The 16,531-nt window shown below is 40.4% G+C and overlaps 1 protein-coding gene across 1 annotated transcript; it reads right to left on the bottom strand.

Moving 5' to 3' along the window:
• Window positions 1-510: 510 nt before the first annotated feature.
• Window positions 511-805, bottom strand: LOC133758257 (ATP synthase subunit ATP5MJ, mitochondrial-like). Its single transcript, XM_062189441.1, has one exon. It carries the CDS (start codon window positions 792-794, stop codon window positions 618-620), a length of 177 nt encoding a protein of 58 aa, XP_062045425.1. The 5' UTR covers window positions 795-805; the 3' UTR covers window positions 511-617.
• Window positions 806-16,531: the final 15,726 nt, after the last annotated feature.

The raw sequence follows: 16,531 nt of genomic DNA, 5'->3' as shown, positions 1-16,531 counted from the left end.
GAGAAGAGAGAGAGAGAGAGAGAGAGAGAGAGAGAGAGAGGTCTTCCATCTACTGGTTCACTCCTCAAATGGCCACAACAACCAGAGCTGGGCCAATCCAAAGCCAGGAGCTTCTTCCAGGTCTCCCATGCAGGTTCAGGGACCCAAGAACTGCAGCCATATTCTGCTTTCTCAGGCCAGAGAGCTGGATCAGAAATGGAGCACCCAGCCAGGACTTGGACACACACCCACATGGGATGCTGGCACTGCAAATGGTGGCTTTACCCACAATGCCACAGTCCCAACAACAGCACAGTTTTTAATTTTTCTAACTTCTTCTTGCTCTTCTTCTCCTCCTCCTTCTCATTCTCCTTCTTCTCCTTTTCTTTTTTTTTTTTTTTTGCTATGACTTAAAAATTTCCAAAGATTTGTCTTTTGTCTTGTATATTGTTTCTTTTTCTTTCTTTCTTTCTTTTTTTTTTTTTTTTTTTTTTTGAAGCAGCTCAGATGCCTTTATTCATGCCCTTCATGCCACAGGGCAGCCGGGGCGCGGGCGAGGTACGGCGACCTCCACGTCGCCGCCTCACACGGCGACTGCAGTGGGCGGACGCGTCCTCTCACACTCCCAGCACAGCTGGCTAGTGATGGCCGTGGGCAGCGCTGGACCCTTTCAATGCTTTGCTTCTTTTATCGGCGCTCCTGATCTTGTACACGATGAAGCTCATGAGCCCCATGCCCATCCAGATCTCCTGGTAGACCTGCGTGTAGTAGGGCCTCAGGGGCGTCCAGAGGTTCTTAACGATGCTCTGAAGCATCTCGGCGCACTCGACCGATGCCTCATCAAGCCTGTTGTTAAGGATTTCACCTATTTTTTATTTGATCTATTGAATTCTTCATTTATATCACTTCATTTTTATTTCTCTTTAAAGTCACAATTTCATGGGGAAAATTTTCAGTCATGTCATATATAAATTTCTTTAATTTGTGGATTTGCTTCTAATTAGCTTTGAGGAATGCTATGATTCGTCTTTTAAATTCAATTTCAGGGATTTCATCAAATGCTTCATCTTCACATTCTAGTATTGAAATGCTATTGTGTTGCTTTAGCGATGGGTAATGTTCTCTTCCTAATTCTTGCTTCTTGAATTTCTGCATTTGTTTTTAGGCTTTTGTGGAGATCATTGTTAGTCTTTTTCCTTTGATGACTTTTATCATTGAACTATTCCTATGCAGTTTAGTGGAAAGCCTGCACTTTTGGATAATACGAGGAGGTGTGTTCTGAGTGTGAGAGTACCAAGAGTAATACCCAAGTTGGGTGTGGTAGATGTCCTCTCATAAACAGAAGGCGGGGAATGGTCACCTCTGTTGATGTGATTATACACTCACCTCCTATCCTTCAAGGTGATCAATGCCTGGGTGTTGGCCCTCAGTGAGTACAAAACTCATCCATGCCATCATATGAAACAAATGATCTGCTTAGTCCTCACTCCAAGCATGTATATATCCCAATTCAATGACATGCCCCAGGCAACCAGGGAGCTCCAAATATGTGGAACCATACACAGAGATTGTCCAGACACCCAGCTTCACCATGCAACCTCTCATGCAGCCAGAGTCACCACAGTCTCTGCACACAAGACTCCCACAATTGCTGGGTGCAGAGGGTCTGCTCTGCCCCTAACAGCCTGACAAGTCCACAGAGGGACAGACTCCCCAAGTCCGCTGCCGGTGGCGCTTCACCAAAATCGCCTGGAGCCCTGGAGCCTGGGATGTGTTGGTTGGCTGGGGGTGCTTCACAGTCTTATGTGAATGCCCAGTTCCCTGTCAATCCTCACAGCCAGACTCAAAATATGTGAGGAACACAGATGTTTCCCTCTGCTAGAATCTCTGTATCGCACGTGTGCACAGAGCCACTGGACGAATATTGCCCTCTCCCCGCTGCTGCCACCAGTACGACTGAGAAGATGGCATTCTGTCTCAGCCAGCTGCTGTGTGCACGCACGCAAGGGCTTCCACAGCTGCTGCTTCTGCCCAAAATGCGGCCCACCCTCTGTCAGCTGTTTGCCTCAGTGGGGTGACAGAAATGGTCCCCCTTTGCTTCCACTGGGTCCTTGGGTACCCTCCAGCCACCAGGGCTCCAGGATGGACTCATTCCACAGGCTCCCTCCAGCTGTATCACCAGGGAGTTCTGCAGTCTGACCTCACTTCTGTCTCCAAGCTGGCACCTCTCGGGCTCTCAGCTGCTGAGTCATGTGTTCTGTCTGTGTTTGTGCTGAATGCCCACATCTTCTACGTAGGCCCACCATGTTTCCCTTCATTCCATATAATTTCTACAGCAGTTTTCTCTCTAATTCTCCCCCTGAAAGTGCACATCCTATACTTTATTTATTTATTTTTTACTATTTATCCCTGGCCTAGCGCAGTACATCACTCCCTACTTTGCCATCTTAGAACCACCATGTGTTTATTTTCTTATACTGTATGCATTGTAAGATCTTCTTCCACAAGGCAAATAATACAATGTGAAACAAGGAAGCAAAAACATAAAAACAGTGAGAGCTGCTTATTATACAAGCAAAGATGTCTGTGCCTCACATTGAAGTGCCTAGGTTCAAGTCTTGGCTCTATTCCTAATCTAATCTTCCTGCTAATGTGCACCTTGGGATACAGCTGATAATGGCTCAATTAATTATGCTCCTGCACCCACAAAGAAAACCTAGATTCAGCTCTCAGCTCCCAGCTTTATCCCTGGCCTATCCTCTGCCATCACAGGCATTTGGGAAGTGAATCAGCAAATGGGAGCTCTCTCTGTTTCTCTGCCTCTAAAAACACCAAGTAAGAAAACAAAAGGGCAAAAACTCAAAAGCATCTCTTACCAAAGTGTAACAAACACTCTTATCATCAGCAGACTGTGTCCAGGGGGATTACTGATTGGTCAGCCTCTGTTGTTGTTCTCCGTAAGTAATTTCAGTGCAGACATCTTAGACTGGAGTGCAACTTTAAGTCTTAGAAATAAGTGGTATTTGAGTTGTGTAAGTGTGGGTTCTTTTAAACCCATCTGTCCTTTGTCCCTCAGAGCTGAATTACACCCTATCTGCTCTTCGTATTAAGGTTTTGTTACAGTGCATGACATACATCCAGCACTCATATCCTATATCTTTCCTTTGACCTCCACAGCCCTACAGACTGAGATAGGTATAGATAGAGTTGCTATCCCCATGCAACCTGTGAACTTCCACCAAGAGAATATTTCCGTGAGGGTATCTTCAACAAGCCTATGAGAATCTTGAGGTCATATGTCCTTGATAGCTTTTTTAAGTGTGTAAGGGTAACATGGTGCTTTGGGCTGTATTGATATGATTCTTGGTTACCATTTAAAATTTCCTGGAGCTTAGCTTAGAGAATCATAATGCCTCATATTTAAAAATCTAAATCCCAGGCCGGCGCCGTGGCTTAACAGGCTAATCCTCTGCCTTGCGGCGCCGGCACACCAGGTTCTAGTCCCGGTTGGGGCGCCGGATTCTATCCCGGTTTCCCCTCTTCCAGGCCAGCTCTCTGCTATGGCCCGGGAAGTCAGTGGAGGATGGCCCAAGTGCTTGGGCCCTGCACCCGCATGGTAGACCAGGAGAAGCACCTGGCTCCTGGCTTCGGATCAGCGAGATGCGCCGGCCGCAGCGGCCATTGGAGGGTGAACCAACGGCAAAAAGGAAGACCTTTCTCTCTGTCTCTCTTTCTCACTGTCCACTCTGCCTGTCAAAAAAAAAAAAAAAAATCTAAATCCCACTTACAGCAACCAATATGAGTAATAAGGATCATGCAAATTAAGTAATTACATAAAGATAATAGTTTTATTTGTTCCTCAATAATTCCAATTCTGGGGGATGGTTATACACTAAGGTTGATTGTGCCTTTTCGTATTAAATGAAATTCCCTATTCCTCAAGACAGTTATCAACACAGGTTTCCAGAAAGCAAACAATACCAAGTTTCATCCTAGCCATTTTTTCATGAAGCAACATTGGATTCAAAGAAAAGCAGTTGCAAATTCTGGTTATTTCAACTACTTAAACATTATTAGGCTTAAATAAAGTTCCCAGACAATACCAAACGAATTATAAATCTTGGGAGCTGTGTCGGGGCTCAGCAGAGGAATGCCATGATGAATTAGTGATGTCTACCAGGGGCATGGGGCGGAATGTGATGAGGGGGCAGGTGGCAGCCTAAGTATGTCATTCCCATGGAAAGCAATTACTGTGACTTCTCATATTCCATAATGTCCCTTGGCATCAGTGGGCTCATCAGTCTAATGGGTAGAGTCATATTTACCATATGTGCAGCCCTGGAAGGTGGGAGTTTTGGCTGAGTTGATGTCTATGAAAACTCATAGAAAGTAATGAATTCAGAAAAACAAGAATGAGTAATGATCATTGCATTATTTTATTATTCAGGGACTGTAGAGAAGGTTGTTTTCAATACTTCACAATTTTATTGCTTCACGAAAGCTCAAATAGGTCATTAAAAATTAGAACAACTTTCTTAGAAATCCAATAAGTGGGGGCCAGTGATATGTCATAGCAGGTAAAGCCGCCTCAGCCCGCGGTGCAGGCATCCCATATAAGCGCCAGTTCGAGTTCCACTTCCGATCCACTTCCCATCCAGCTCTCTGCTATGGCCTGGGAAAGCAATAGAAGATGGTCCAAATCCTTGGTCCCCTGCACCCGTGTAGGACAGCCATTAGAAGCTCCTGGCTTCGGATCCGTGCAACTCTGGCCATTACAGCCATTTGGGGAGTAAACCAGTGGATGGATGGAAGACCTCTGTCTCTCCCTCTCTCTTTCTCTCTCTCCCTCCCTCTCTCTCTCTCTCTCTCTGCCTCTCCTCTCTGTGTAACTCTGACTTTCAAATAATCTTTTTTTTTTTAAAAAAGAAATCCAATGAGTGTGTTGACTTTGAGGTGAAGCACAATCTCACCCTGAGTGACACCTGCTTAAAGTGAGAGATGTTGTATGGTTATTACCATTAGTTGACTTAGTGTGAAAAGTCCAAATTTGGGGCCAGAATACTTGTGCTCTGTTATTTGTTAGCTTTGCTACCTTGAGCAACATACCCACTTGAAGGCTTGGTTTCCTCATTCATAAAATTGTAACATTACTAGTATCTCACTCATGGAATGGTGGAGAGAATTATATAGGCCTGACATCAGTACATAGCTGACAACTATTATTTATCAAATGATACTCAAAGGTAAGGGAGTCTGAAACTATCACAAGAGCACTTTGAGAGAGGAGGAGATATACCCAATTAGATGTGATATGGATTAAAAATCCAGTCAGTGATAAGGATTAAAAATCCAGGTTGACTGAAAACTATACACCTGATCAGGAGAACCAGTACTCATTCTGCTATTGTAAGATTCAGGGTTGGGTGTTATGCATGGAATCTGTTCATGACCCAGCATCCTTGAATCGTTCACCAGACAAGTATCATGTCCAGATTTTCTTCAGGGAAATAAAATTAGCTAAAATTTTAGCTATAATCTCTGTATTTGATACTAAAATGCTATGTACCTAGTCTATCTTTCAGTAAAAACTGAACCTGGTAAATCCATAAAGCCATAAGCACACAAGATTTCTATGTGGGAGCATAAAGGCCATTGGAGGTCCTTGGTTCCTGATCAGCAGAAAGTGCAGAATAATATTTCCATGGCTTCATTCTGACCATGTTCCTTTGGAAACTACCACCTGATATTAGATAAAATGAGCTGATAGATGGTAAGAAGCAATGTTGCATAACAGCAGGGATGGAACTAGTCTGTCCCATTTCTTTCTTAAAGAACAACAAGATGATGGCATCCCATAAAGGAGTGCTGATTAGAGTCCCAGCGACTCTACTTCCACTGCAGCTTCAGGTTAATGCTGAAGAACAATACTGGGAAGGCAGTGGAAGATGGCCCAAGTACTTCGGAATGGTGCCCATCTAGGAGCTCAGGATGGAGTTCCTAGATCCTGGTTTTGGGTTGGCCTCCCCAAAATCCCACCTCCTAATGCCATCACAATTGAGGTTAAGGATCAACATATGGATTTTGTAGGGCTCTAAATATTCAATTCCTAACGAAGTCTCAAATCTCTTTGCCAATCAGCTATAAGAGAGACAGAGATTCTGTTAATCCTATGCAAATGGCCTTTAACTTCTTGGACTGAATCACTTCCACTGACTTTGTTCTTTATACTACCTTATTTATTTTCATCCATAAACTTTCCTTGTATTGGAAAAAAAGCATTACTGATAAAACAACCATCTCTATACTCTCTACTACAAGACCTCATATTCTACACTGGACATATGTTGTTCCATTTTCTCACCATGGTGAGCTTGTTCCAATAATTCTTTGAACACACTGAGACCTAATGAGCAATAATAGTATCATTTGTTCACTGTCCATTGCTCCCTTAAGTTCCCACTCACTTTCTTACCAAGTTTAGGTGCTATGATGGACGGATTCTATAAACATCCCTTTGCCCACAGCCTCAACCCCACATCCTGTTCTTCCACCATTTTCTTGTCAAATGTAGCCTCACTTAAATGCAGCTCCATTCAATTCCCTTTCTATACTCAAAAATCTTAACAGGACTGAAAAAATCATACAGGTTCGAGTATGCAGTAAATTGTCCACAAAACTTCATTTACCAAACCAAAGGATAAATGTATGTTCCCGCTTTTGACTGTGTCAAGTAAGACAAATCAAGACCTCATTAGTCAAGTAAATCAAGTATAACCCCATTGGCTTCTAGAATACTTAAAATATTTTCACACACACATATATATATATATATATAAAATTACACTTATCTACATGTGTGCATCTGTATGTATGTATGTATGTACAAAAACATGTCTAAAAGTTAATGAGGAATTATAATATAAATTTATTTTGGTGCAAATTTTTATAACCATGCATACTTTCTTCATACTACGCATTTTCCATGAACTTTTGAAAATGCTTCATATTTTATAACTTTCTATTTCTTCTAAAGTCTCCATGTTCCCTCTGCACCTTTTCTTTCAAAGAAGATGATTGACTTCTCTGTTAGGTTTCCATTACTTCTGTAGCAATTTGGTGACTTAAAATAATACCAGTTTGATGGATTGAAACAACACATGTGTATTAATCTTTCAATTCTGAACATGAGAAATCCAAAATCAGCTTCCTTGGACTCAAGTCAAGGTAAGGGTACCAACAGGGTCGCATTCCTTCTCAAAGCTCTAGGGGAGAATTGGTTTCTTTCTTTTCTAACTTCTCAAGACCTGTGCATTCTTTGCTTCATTTACAAAGCCAGTAATGATTGGCCATGGTTCTCTCACACTGCATTTATGTAACAGAATTCAGCCTCTCACTTCCCACATTTAAAGGACCCTGTGTCTACACAGACCCACTCAAATAATACAAAATACTTTCCTTATTTTAAGGTAGGCTAGTTAGCATTTCTAACTCCATCTTGTTGTGTACCTAATATATTTCCAGGTTCCAGACATTATGACATGAGGAAAACTTGTTGATGGAAAAGGACCATTATTCTGCCCACCACAGCTTCTTGTACGCACTCAGAAAGGAAATCCCTTACCGTCCACTGCCAAACTGCAAATGCAGGACACCTGAACTCCATAATCCTGCCTTCCTCACATGCAGTGGATGGACAAATGACCCAACACAGCTAGTTCTTCTCCTGGGGCATTGGATTCTTTTCTTCTATAGCCCTCAAGAACTTCACTTCTGCAGTTACCTGTTGAATCTCCTGCATCATCAATTTCTCCCTCCGTGTAATTTTTCTGCATCAACATTCATACATTTTGTATCTCTTGTTTTTTACAATTCTAGTTAGAGCCCAGGATCTTCTTCAACTGAAACTCCATTTCCTTCCTTCCCTGGGGAGTCAGATTGCATCAGAGATCGTGTCTGCTCCATTTCTTTGCCTTCTCTTCTCTATTTAACCTCTCCATCTAGCTACATTTTACCCCATCCCTTCGGCAAAACCATCAATGTGCTCCACATTTCCATATCCAAAGTCAGTGGTGTGCCTAGACCTTATCTAGCTGCACGCAGCTGACCAATATCCATTTCAAGAAACTCTTCCTCTCCTTTGTTCCCAGGACACAAGTTATTGATTCCTCTCATGTGTGTGATCAGACTCTCTCATCTTTTTGCCCAATTTTTTTTTCCAGGCTCTAATCCTGAAAGTACCCTGGAAATTGGTTCTTAATCCATTGCTGTATCTATGCTGACTTCTTATGTGGAAATCATTTACTCCCATAATGTTAAATACCATCGTATGAAATCTGTGTCCCAACCTAGACCACTCTCTGGAATTCCAAGTTCTTACCCACCTGCTCACATGTACTCTGCTTCTAGATATCTAATTAGCACCTAAACATAAAAACTAAAGCCAACTGTGGGTCCACTGGCTGCCTTCCTCATCTAAAAGGAAGTGCCTCAGTTCATTTGTTCTAGTTTAATTAAATGCCATAGACTGAGTAATTTATAAATAGCAGGAATGCATTTCTCAGAGTTCCAGAAGCTGAGCTGTCCAAGATCAAGGTGCTGCATTCAGTGACTGGTGAAAGCTCTCTTCTCCACATGATGGAATATTGAATGACTGAATGGGCCTATGCTAGTTTTTCCAGAACTTGTATAGGACATTAATCCATTTGTGAGAGCTAAATCTTTGTAATCTAATGATTTCTCAAAAGGGGGATTAAGTTTCAACACATGAATTTGGAGATTCTTGTCATAGCTGCCATCCTCCTACTTTGACCCTATTAACCTAGCTTTCAGGACAAAACCTGAGTTATTCATGGCTCCCATCCTCTCATTCTCCAGACGCAATATGTCAGTTAATCATGCTGCAGCAACCATCAATTCGTAACTCTAGATACATAGCCGTTCCTGCCTTCACACTACTACAATAGTTCAATACATCATCATCTTCTACATGAGCATTGAAGAATCTCCTAGGTAGTGTCTCTGCTTTGATGTGTGCATGTGCACAGACCATTCCTTACAGCCAGAGTATTCTCTAGGCAGCAAGAGTAATCTTTTCAAAATGTAAATCCTATCACCTGGCTGCCCTCGGAAGACTCCAGTGACTTCCCATCAAACTGAAAATTAATCCAGCCTCTGTGGCAGAAATTATGACGTTGCCTGGCGGGACTCCAAATCTCTAGACATGTCTCCCAGAACTCTATTTCTGCATCACTCTCACACCCTTTCTGCTCTTAGAACCTGTCAATCTTGTTTCAGTTGTAGGTCCTTTGCACCTGCTGTTCCTTAGCAGTGTTCTTCTTTTGGACTGTCAAACAGTCCTCTGCACACTTCACCTCCGCCAAAAAGGATTCCTCACCTCTCTATCTGAAATAACACCACCATTGCACTCACCATCAACATTTGTTTCTTTGTTCCTTGTAATAAACACATTTTTGTTAACAAACATGATAGTTTCCTAAACAGGGGAATTTTGTCTGATTTATACTTGGCAGCATCTCTAAGGCCTTTAGTGTCTGGCATACAGTAGGCAATAGGAAATAGTCATTGAATGAATGAGTGAGTATAGTTAATGGAAAGAATAGTGCCTGGTCCCTACTTTTAAGGCATATTAACTTCATGCATTAATCAAACATGAACTTTTAAGCTAATACATTGGCAATAGTTACTCCATTATGAAGGAGATAGAAGAAAGGACAAACTGTGGAATGCAATATAGAAAGACAAGTTATAAACAAAATGCTTTCTCACCTCTCTATGTAGGAGGATAGATGTTCTGACAGTATGTAGTTTTGCTGTAAGCTCAAGGCTTCTTCCCCTTCCTTTATTCCACTGACACTAGAAATGAGATCCAAGACTGAAATTTTATAATATTTTGTTTTATGATTTACTCCAAACATCTAGAACAGTGTTGGATGCCTAGAAGGTATTCACGTATCACTTAGAAAACAGAATAATACTAATGTGGGCTAGATATAACCTGTCAGTAATTTCTATAAATATAGGTGGCACATCTAGAATATTCTTGTGTCTGGGTTTAAATCTCTGCCTTTTCATTGCTGTCCTGAACAAAGAGCACAGTTTAGATCACTGTGGCATTTTCATTCTCTACCCCATTCAGTTGTGGTTGTTAGGGGAGTTAGAAATTCAAAAGTAACTAAAAAGGTTTCTATCCACATACTTCATGAAAGACAAGCAGAACCAAACATTGTACTTAGGAAAAGGAAGTACTATTTCATCCCCCAAAAGGCAGCTTCACTTCCATTAACCAAGTTAGAGGTTCATATATAGAAGTTGAGACCAGAGGCCTTCTGCAATAAACTGTATGCTTTTGGCCTAACCAGTTTCTCTGTGTTGTTCTCTTGGGAGTCAGCCCTACAGATGAACAGCTTCTCAAAGACATAAAAGAGTTTGCTTCCCCAACAACACAGTTCTATTTCATCACCATGTGCACACAGGTAGGGGAAACTTTGGCAATGGGAAAGTCCATAAGGGAGTAGGGACTTAGCCGAGGAGACTTGAGCCATCTCTGCTGTCTTCTGGTCAATGTGTGTCCAACAGCATTGTTTCCCATGGTTGGAGATGGGAAGCCAGACCCAGCCTCCCCACATCAGGGAAACGCTGTAGTTCATGTGTCGCAATACTAGAGGGCAACTATTGCAAAGTAGAGACATAATCCCTGAAGGATTATGACTACATCACATCACAACTGGGCAGACTCTGGAGGGAGACAAAAGGTGCATGTTTTGACCTAACAGCCTCTAACTGGCCTTGTTCCTGATGTCTCTCTGGATCACTGCTGTCCATTTGCCACGTTGACCCTTGAGGGTCATTTTAACATATAAAATGGCTGAACACGTATTTTTTCCTTAAATTTATTCAATGGCTCCTTTTGCGAATGAAGAACAAAATATAAATTACATCTATGCTTTAGACTCCACCAGGTAATTTACAATGCGGCATTCCTTACTTAACTTTCTAGGGTTTTTTCTTCATACTGTGTGATAGCTTCTGAGCATTCTTTCAGTTTTGGGAACTCTACCGTGGTACGGATTGACATTCAACTTTCCCTTTGCTTAGGGTTTGCTTCCCCCTAGTCTGCATGTTGCTGGATCACTTTCATCATATGTAAATATTATTCACTCCCAACATCCTATCTAAATAAATTCTATGCTAGTCTCTATTATTGTCCCCTATTTGTGTTTCTGTCTTACACATATAAACAATTTGCTATTGTACATTCATCACTTTGATCCCATTTGTTGTCTGCCACCCATACTAGACTGAGAACTTAATGAAGACAAAGACCATGCTTTTTTGTTTTTTGTTTTTTATTGTCCTCTTGATGCTGGTATCTTTGATAGAACTTTGACTGAATCGTGATTGACTTTACTTAGTAGGACTAACAAAAATCTACAGAAGGAAATGTAAGAAGAAAGGGAGAGGGGGTAGGGAGGAAGGATGGAAGGAAAGGAGGAAGAGGGAGGGAGGGAGGACAACGCTGTTATGTCTTTTGGTTGCATGTCATATTGCCTAGGAAATGAGTCTGTTAGGCTGAACTTATTATGGTGCTTCCTGTCCTGATTCCCACATGTCTTTTATACAAAATACCAGGTGATCTTTTTAGAAGGAAAATTCTAATACAATATATCTGTGGTGGGGCTCAAGATTTGTGTTTCCAAGTTCATCAAAGAGATGCTGATGTTGACAATCCTCACAATTCCAAAGCTCAAGTCTCCATCATGCATAGGAATCAAGACAACCAACCTCAGAGTGTTGTATCAGCCTCCAGAGGAAGTTGATATTCCGTTGGCAGAATCCCTCCAGTCAGCCTAAAGTCATAACTCAATGTCAAAACTAACTTCAGCAAAATTGAAAGTTAATGGAAATCACATAAACCACTGGCCATTGCTACAGCCTGAGCTGAGCCAGACAGAAGCCAGGAGGCAAGGATTCAGCTCAGGTCTCCCACATGACTAGCTATGACAAGGACTTGAAGCATCATCTGATACCTTCCAAGCTGCACAATAGTGGAACCTGGGATCACAAGCAAAGCTGAGACTCAAATGAGACATTTTAATATGGGATAATGGCATCTCAAGTGACACCCTAACCACTGAGCCAAATGCCTGACCCCTTGATTCTTACCTTTCTATGCCACTGGCTTGTTTTGGAATCCTGGTAAATTATAAACCACTCTAAATCTCCAATTTTCCTTATTGTAATGACAGTAATAATGCCTCTCTACTAGAGGTTAAGAAGGAAGCAAGAAACAACCTGGATTGTTCTTATCAAAATGCTAGTTAATTTAAGTATAGTATAAATATGTAAGTAGCTAATTTTTATCGGCATTACTTTTCAGTGTCTGGGAAGTCATTACAATTGCTTCCAAACAGAATGAACTATCCTTAGTTGAGTGTTGCTGTAGAGTAATGGATAATGATGGTCAGCTCCTGTTGTGTTTTCAGCGAGACATCAACATGTCTCCATCACTGGTAGCTACAACTTTCTGGAAGATGAGAGATCTTTGTACATCCCAGGAAGAACAATGCATTCTGGGTTTGATTACTTGTCTTTGGGGATAATTCAAAGTAGACCTTCCACCTTTATCTTTGAAAGAGCATATTTTCAGAAGTTTCCTATTTCCAAAATCTCTCTTTGTAATGCATCCTTGTTGTTAAAGCCCAGCTAGGCTGCATTCATCAGGGGAGCACTCCCTGACATCCCAGCCCAGGGCCCACTCCAGTTCTCAGTATCAATGACAATCACTGAGAACGTCCTTAGGGCTCCGCAGAGATGATTTCCTTGCCAGAATACTTTCCCTTTGTCTATATACTTCTCCTTTCATTGTAATGTAAACTTGGTTTACATTAAATAAAACAACTTACTTGAATAAAGAATATGATAATAAGAACCTGCTAGATTGTTTCTCTATTGACAAGACTCTACCATGCAAAGACTTCGGAAGCCATATAGACTCAAAGAAAAACAAACAGAATCAAACAGTAAGAGCTTTGAAGTGATTCGGAATCATGTTGTATAATAAATAGAAGAATGAACAGGGGTGTGGAAAATACGATTGACACAATAACTGAATAATCCCCTGTGAAAGAGTAAATGGAGCTCTTATAGTACTCCAATGAAAATGATAAACTCAAACAAAGCACAACATATTGCAAAATATATGTTTTGATGGTTTTTTAAAAAGGTTGGACTGACTTAAAGGTAACAAGTTCTCCATCACTTGAGATGTCCAATTCCAGGCTCCAATATGAGAAGTGGGCATCCCAAATTGTGTCTACAGCTCATTCATTAAATGAGATTGTTGGGTTTCCTACTCAAAGTTTTTGGTGAGGAGCTGAACTAAATGCCTTTCAATATTAGCTCCAGTTTTGAGAATCTGTTTTTCTCTGAAAGCTACTTGAAGTAGACACTATGTATTTAAGTCTCAGAATGGAACCTAGAATATAGCTTTATACTCAAGGAGTACACATTGAATGAATGGTTTAGGTTTCTGTTTTGCATAGAGATACAGGGAACTAAAGAATCTGGAGATGCTCCAAATTCACATGTCAACTAATGGATACAAAAACAAAGCTTTAGGAGTCTTCTGCGCATTGAATTAGCATAAAAAGCCAGAAAAGTTTGAGCTAAGGCCAATTTTTTATCCTAAATTTCCCATTCTAATTGTGAGAACACAAGCAATAAATGTAATCACCTTGTATTCACATTCATGTCATAGCTATTTCTTACCCAGTGCCTGTAACTATCTCAATTATCAGAAATGGTTTAATACCACATTCAGAAATAGGCTAGAGTTAGCAATAACAATAAAGTTAAAAAGGGTCTTGGCTACTTTATGACTCTGTGGAACTACTATGTTACTCAGTATTCAAGTGAGATAGATAACAAGAGGGCATTAAAATTTCAGCATCCTAAAACAACAGTATGGTTATTGCTTATTAATTATACCAAAGGAACACATCTAATTAGCTTAATAGGTATCATTGTGTATGCCAGCGACAGATTGGAAAAACGCAGTGGCTTGTACAAAATTCTGTACAGAAACAACCGACACCATTTATTTACAGTTGCTCAGCACACCTAATGGAAATAAACCTAAATCATGAGAAAAGCTTGATTCACAGCCCCTTCATTTTGAGTATGGATTACAGTTTGTGCATCATAACAGTCATTTCCAAAGATTACGTTTATTTCCAAATAAAGTTGTAAAAACTTTTCAGTCTTCTTTCAGATTCTCCCTCCCACCATAAGAATAAGGAGAGTGGGAGTGGAAAGAATTATGAAAAGGAATTTATGGATTAAAAATGTAAGTGCATTTTGAGTTTTTTATTCATTTTTCCTTTTAAATTTTTATTAATAAAAAGAGAACAGATTTGATGCATAGATACAGCTCCAAGAAGATAACTACACTTCCCTCACATTGCCGTATAGAGGAGTAGCTGAAATTTACATTCCTATCTTTATGTACTAGCGATTATATTTCTTCACCAAAATGTGATATTTTTCCTCATTCATTTTTACACTCTATTTTCTTATGGATTGAGCATTTATTTATTAGCTACCTTAATTTGATTGTCCTTGATTTCTAGTGCAGTTTTCATTATGTCAAGTGTCTGCCATTTATACTTTTGTAAGTCACCTGTTTTATCATTAGCAATTATTTTATTAAATTGTTTCCCCCTTAATGTAGATTCCATTTGTATATTCTGGGGCAATCAAACATGAATGTTAAAACCCCAATAGCAAACATAACAAATTTTTAATAGTGTAGACTCAAATATGGTCAATAGGAGTAAATAGAAGGAAAATGTCAAAGCAAATGGAAATGTTAAAAAGAAAAGATTTTTTAGAACTATTAAATATAATACCTGAAATGAAATTTCACTGGACTGGATTAATAACAGGTTATAGACAGCAGAGTAAATTTACAAAGTAAACATGTAAAAATCATGATTAAAACCTAGATTTTACTTTATATAGATACATATGGTGTACAGTGTATTGGGGGTTTCTCTGGATTCTGCATCTGAGGATTCAACCAATCATTGATTAGAAATACTGGAAGACTATAAGTATATATGTGTGTACTGAACATGTGCACATGTTTTCCTTGTCACCATTCCCTAAATAATACAATATAACAACTATTATACTTCTTAGACAAAAGGCTGAGGAGCGATATGTATAACAATTATTTACACAATATTGACTTATTAGTTACTGTAAGTCAATAATAGACTTGAAATAACTTTAAGAACATGGGAAGATGAAGCCGGCGCCGTGGATTAACAGGCTAATCCTCCGCCTTGAGGCGCCAGCACACCGGGTTCTAGTCCCGGTCGGGGCACCGATCCTGTCCCGGTTGTCCCTCTTCCAAGCCAGCTCACTGCTGTGGCCAGGGAGTGCAGTGGAGGATGGCCCAAGTGCTTGGGCCCTGCACCCCATGGGAGACCAGGAGAAGCACCTGGCTCCTGCCATCGGAACAGCGCGGTGCGCCGGCCACAGCACGCCTACTGTGGCGGCCATTGGAGGGTGAACCAATGGCAAAAAGGAAGACCTTTCTCTCTATCTCCCTCTACTGTCCACTCTGCCTGTCCAAAAAAAAAAAAAAAAAAAAAAGAATATGGGAGGATGTTCATAGTTTATATGCAAATGCTACACCATTTTTATACTAAGGACTTGAACATCTGTAGATGTTGTTATCTGGGGGGTGGGGAGTGGATATAGAGGAGATCATTGCATATATACAAACATGATAATTATATAAATTAAGTTTCATTGACCTGTGGGACAAGTGTAAAGTAACCTAAAAATAACACTAAAAGTAACACTAAAAATGAGAAGATAAAGATAATTAACAACTATTTGAAGATAACATTGAATGAAAACAATGAATGTTTTCTATCACCTACTCAGAGATGAGGGTGACTCCAGGAACAACTCTCTCCACTTTTGTAATTCTACACTCGATTCAGTTGATCTGTCTACCCCGAGAGCCCTCCCTGGGTCTTATCATCATAGAATTTTTGGCATCAACTAAGCAATCTCTGTTTTAATCTCCAGGTTTCTCATCCTATCCTGTCACCATGACTACCTCTTGGAAAACAACAGGAATTTTGGACTTTATGAGACTCTGAGTTTATGGACACAGTCACTGCTTTATTACCCTGCTTCTTGCCATGTCTACACTTCTCTCAATCAAAGGTGCCAAAATCCATTCTACAAAATAAATCCTCCCAAAACTCTATCCCCTTGCTCTTCTGTTACACTTTTGCTGTCTTGCCCTTCTGTGCTTCAGCTCAGATGTCTGTCTTTCCTAACTAAAGCTGCACTTTTTCTTGCCCAGAACTCCTTTTCTTTTTCATTCTAATAAAACATGCTAACCACATTAGCCAGTCCTTGCTCCCAGAAACCCTCCATTATTCTCATGTAGACATATTGAGTTTAATAATGTTTAAAAAATCTCTATGTTACATAATATTCTTCAGCATAT

This window comes from Lepus europaeus, chromosome 4, assembly GCF_033115175.1.
Source record: "Lepus europaeus isolate LE1 chromosome 4, mLepTim1.pri, whole genome shotgun sequence".
NCBI lineage: Eukaryota > Metazoa > Chordata > Mammalia > Lagomorpha > Leporidae > Lepus > Lepus europaeus.
Note: the sequence above shows the minus strand (reverse complement) of the source record. Positions and strands in the feature narration are given on the sequence as shown.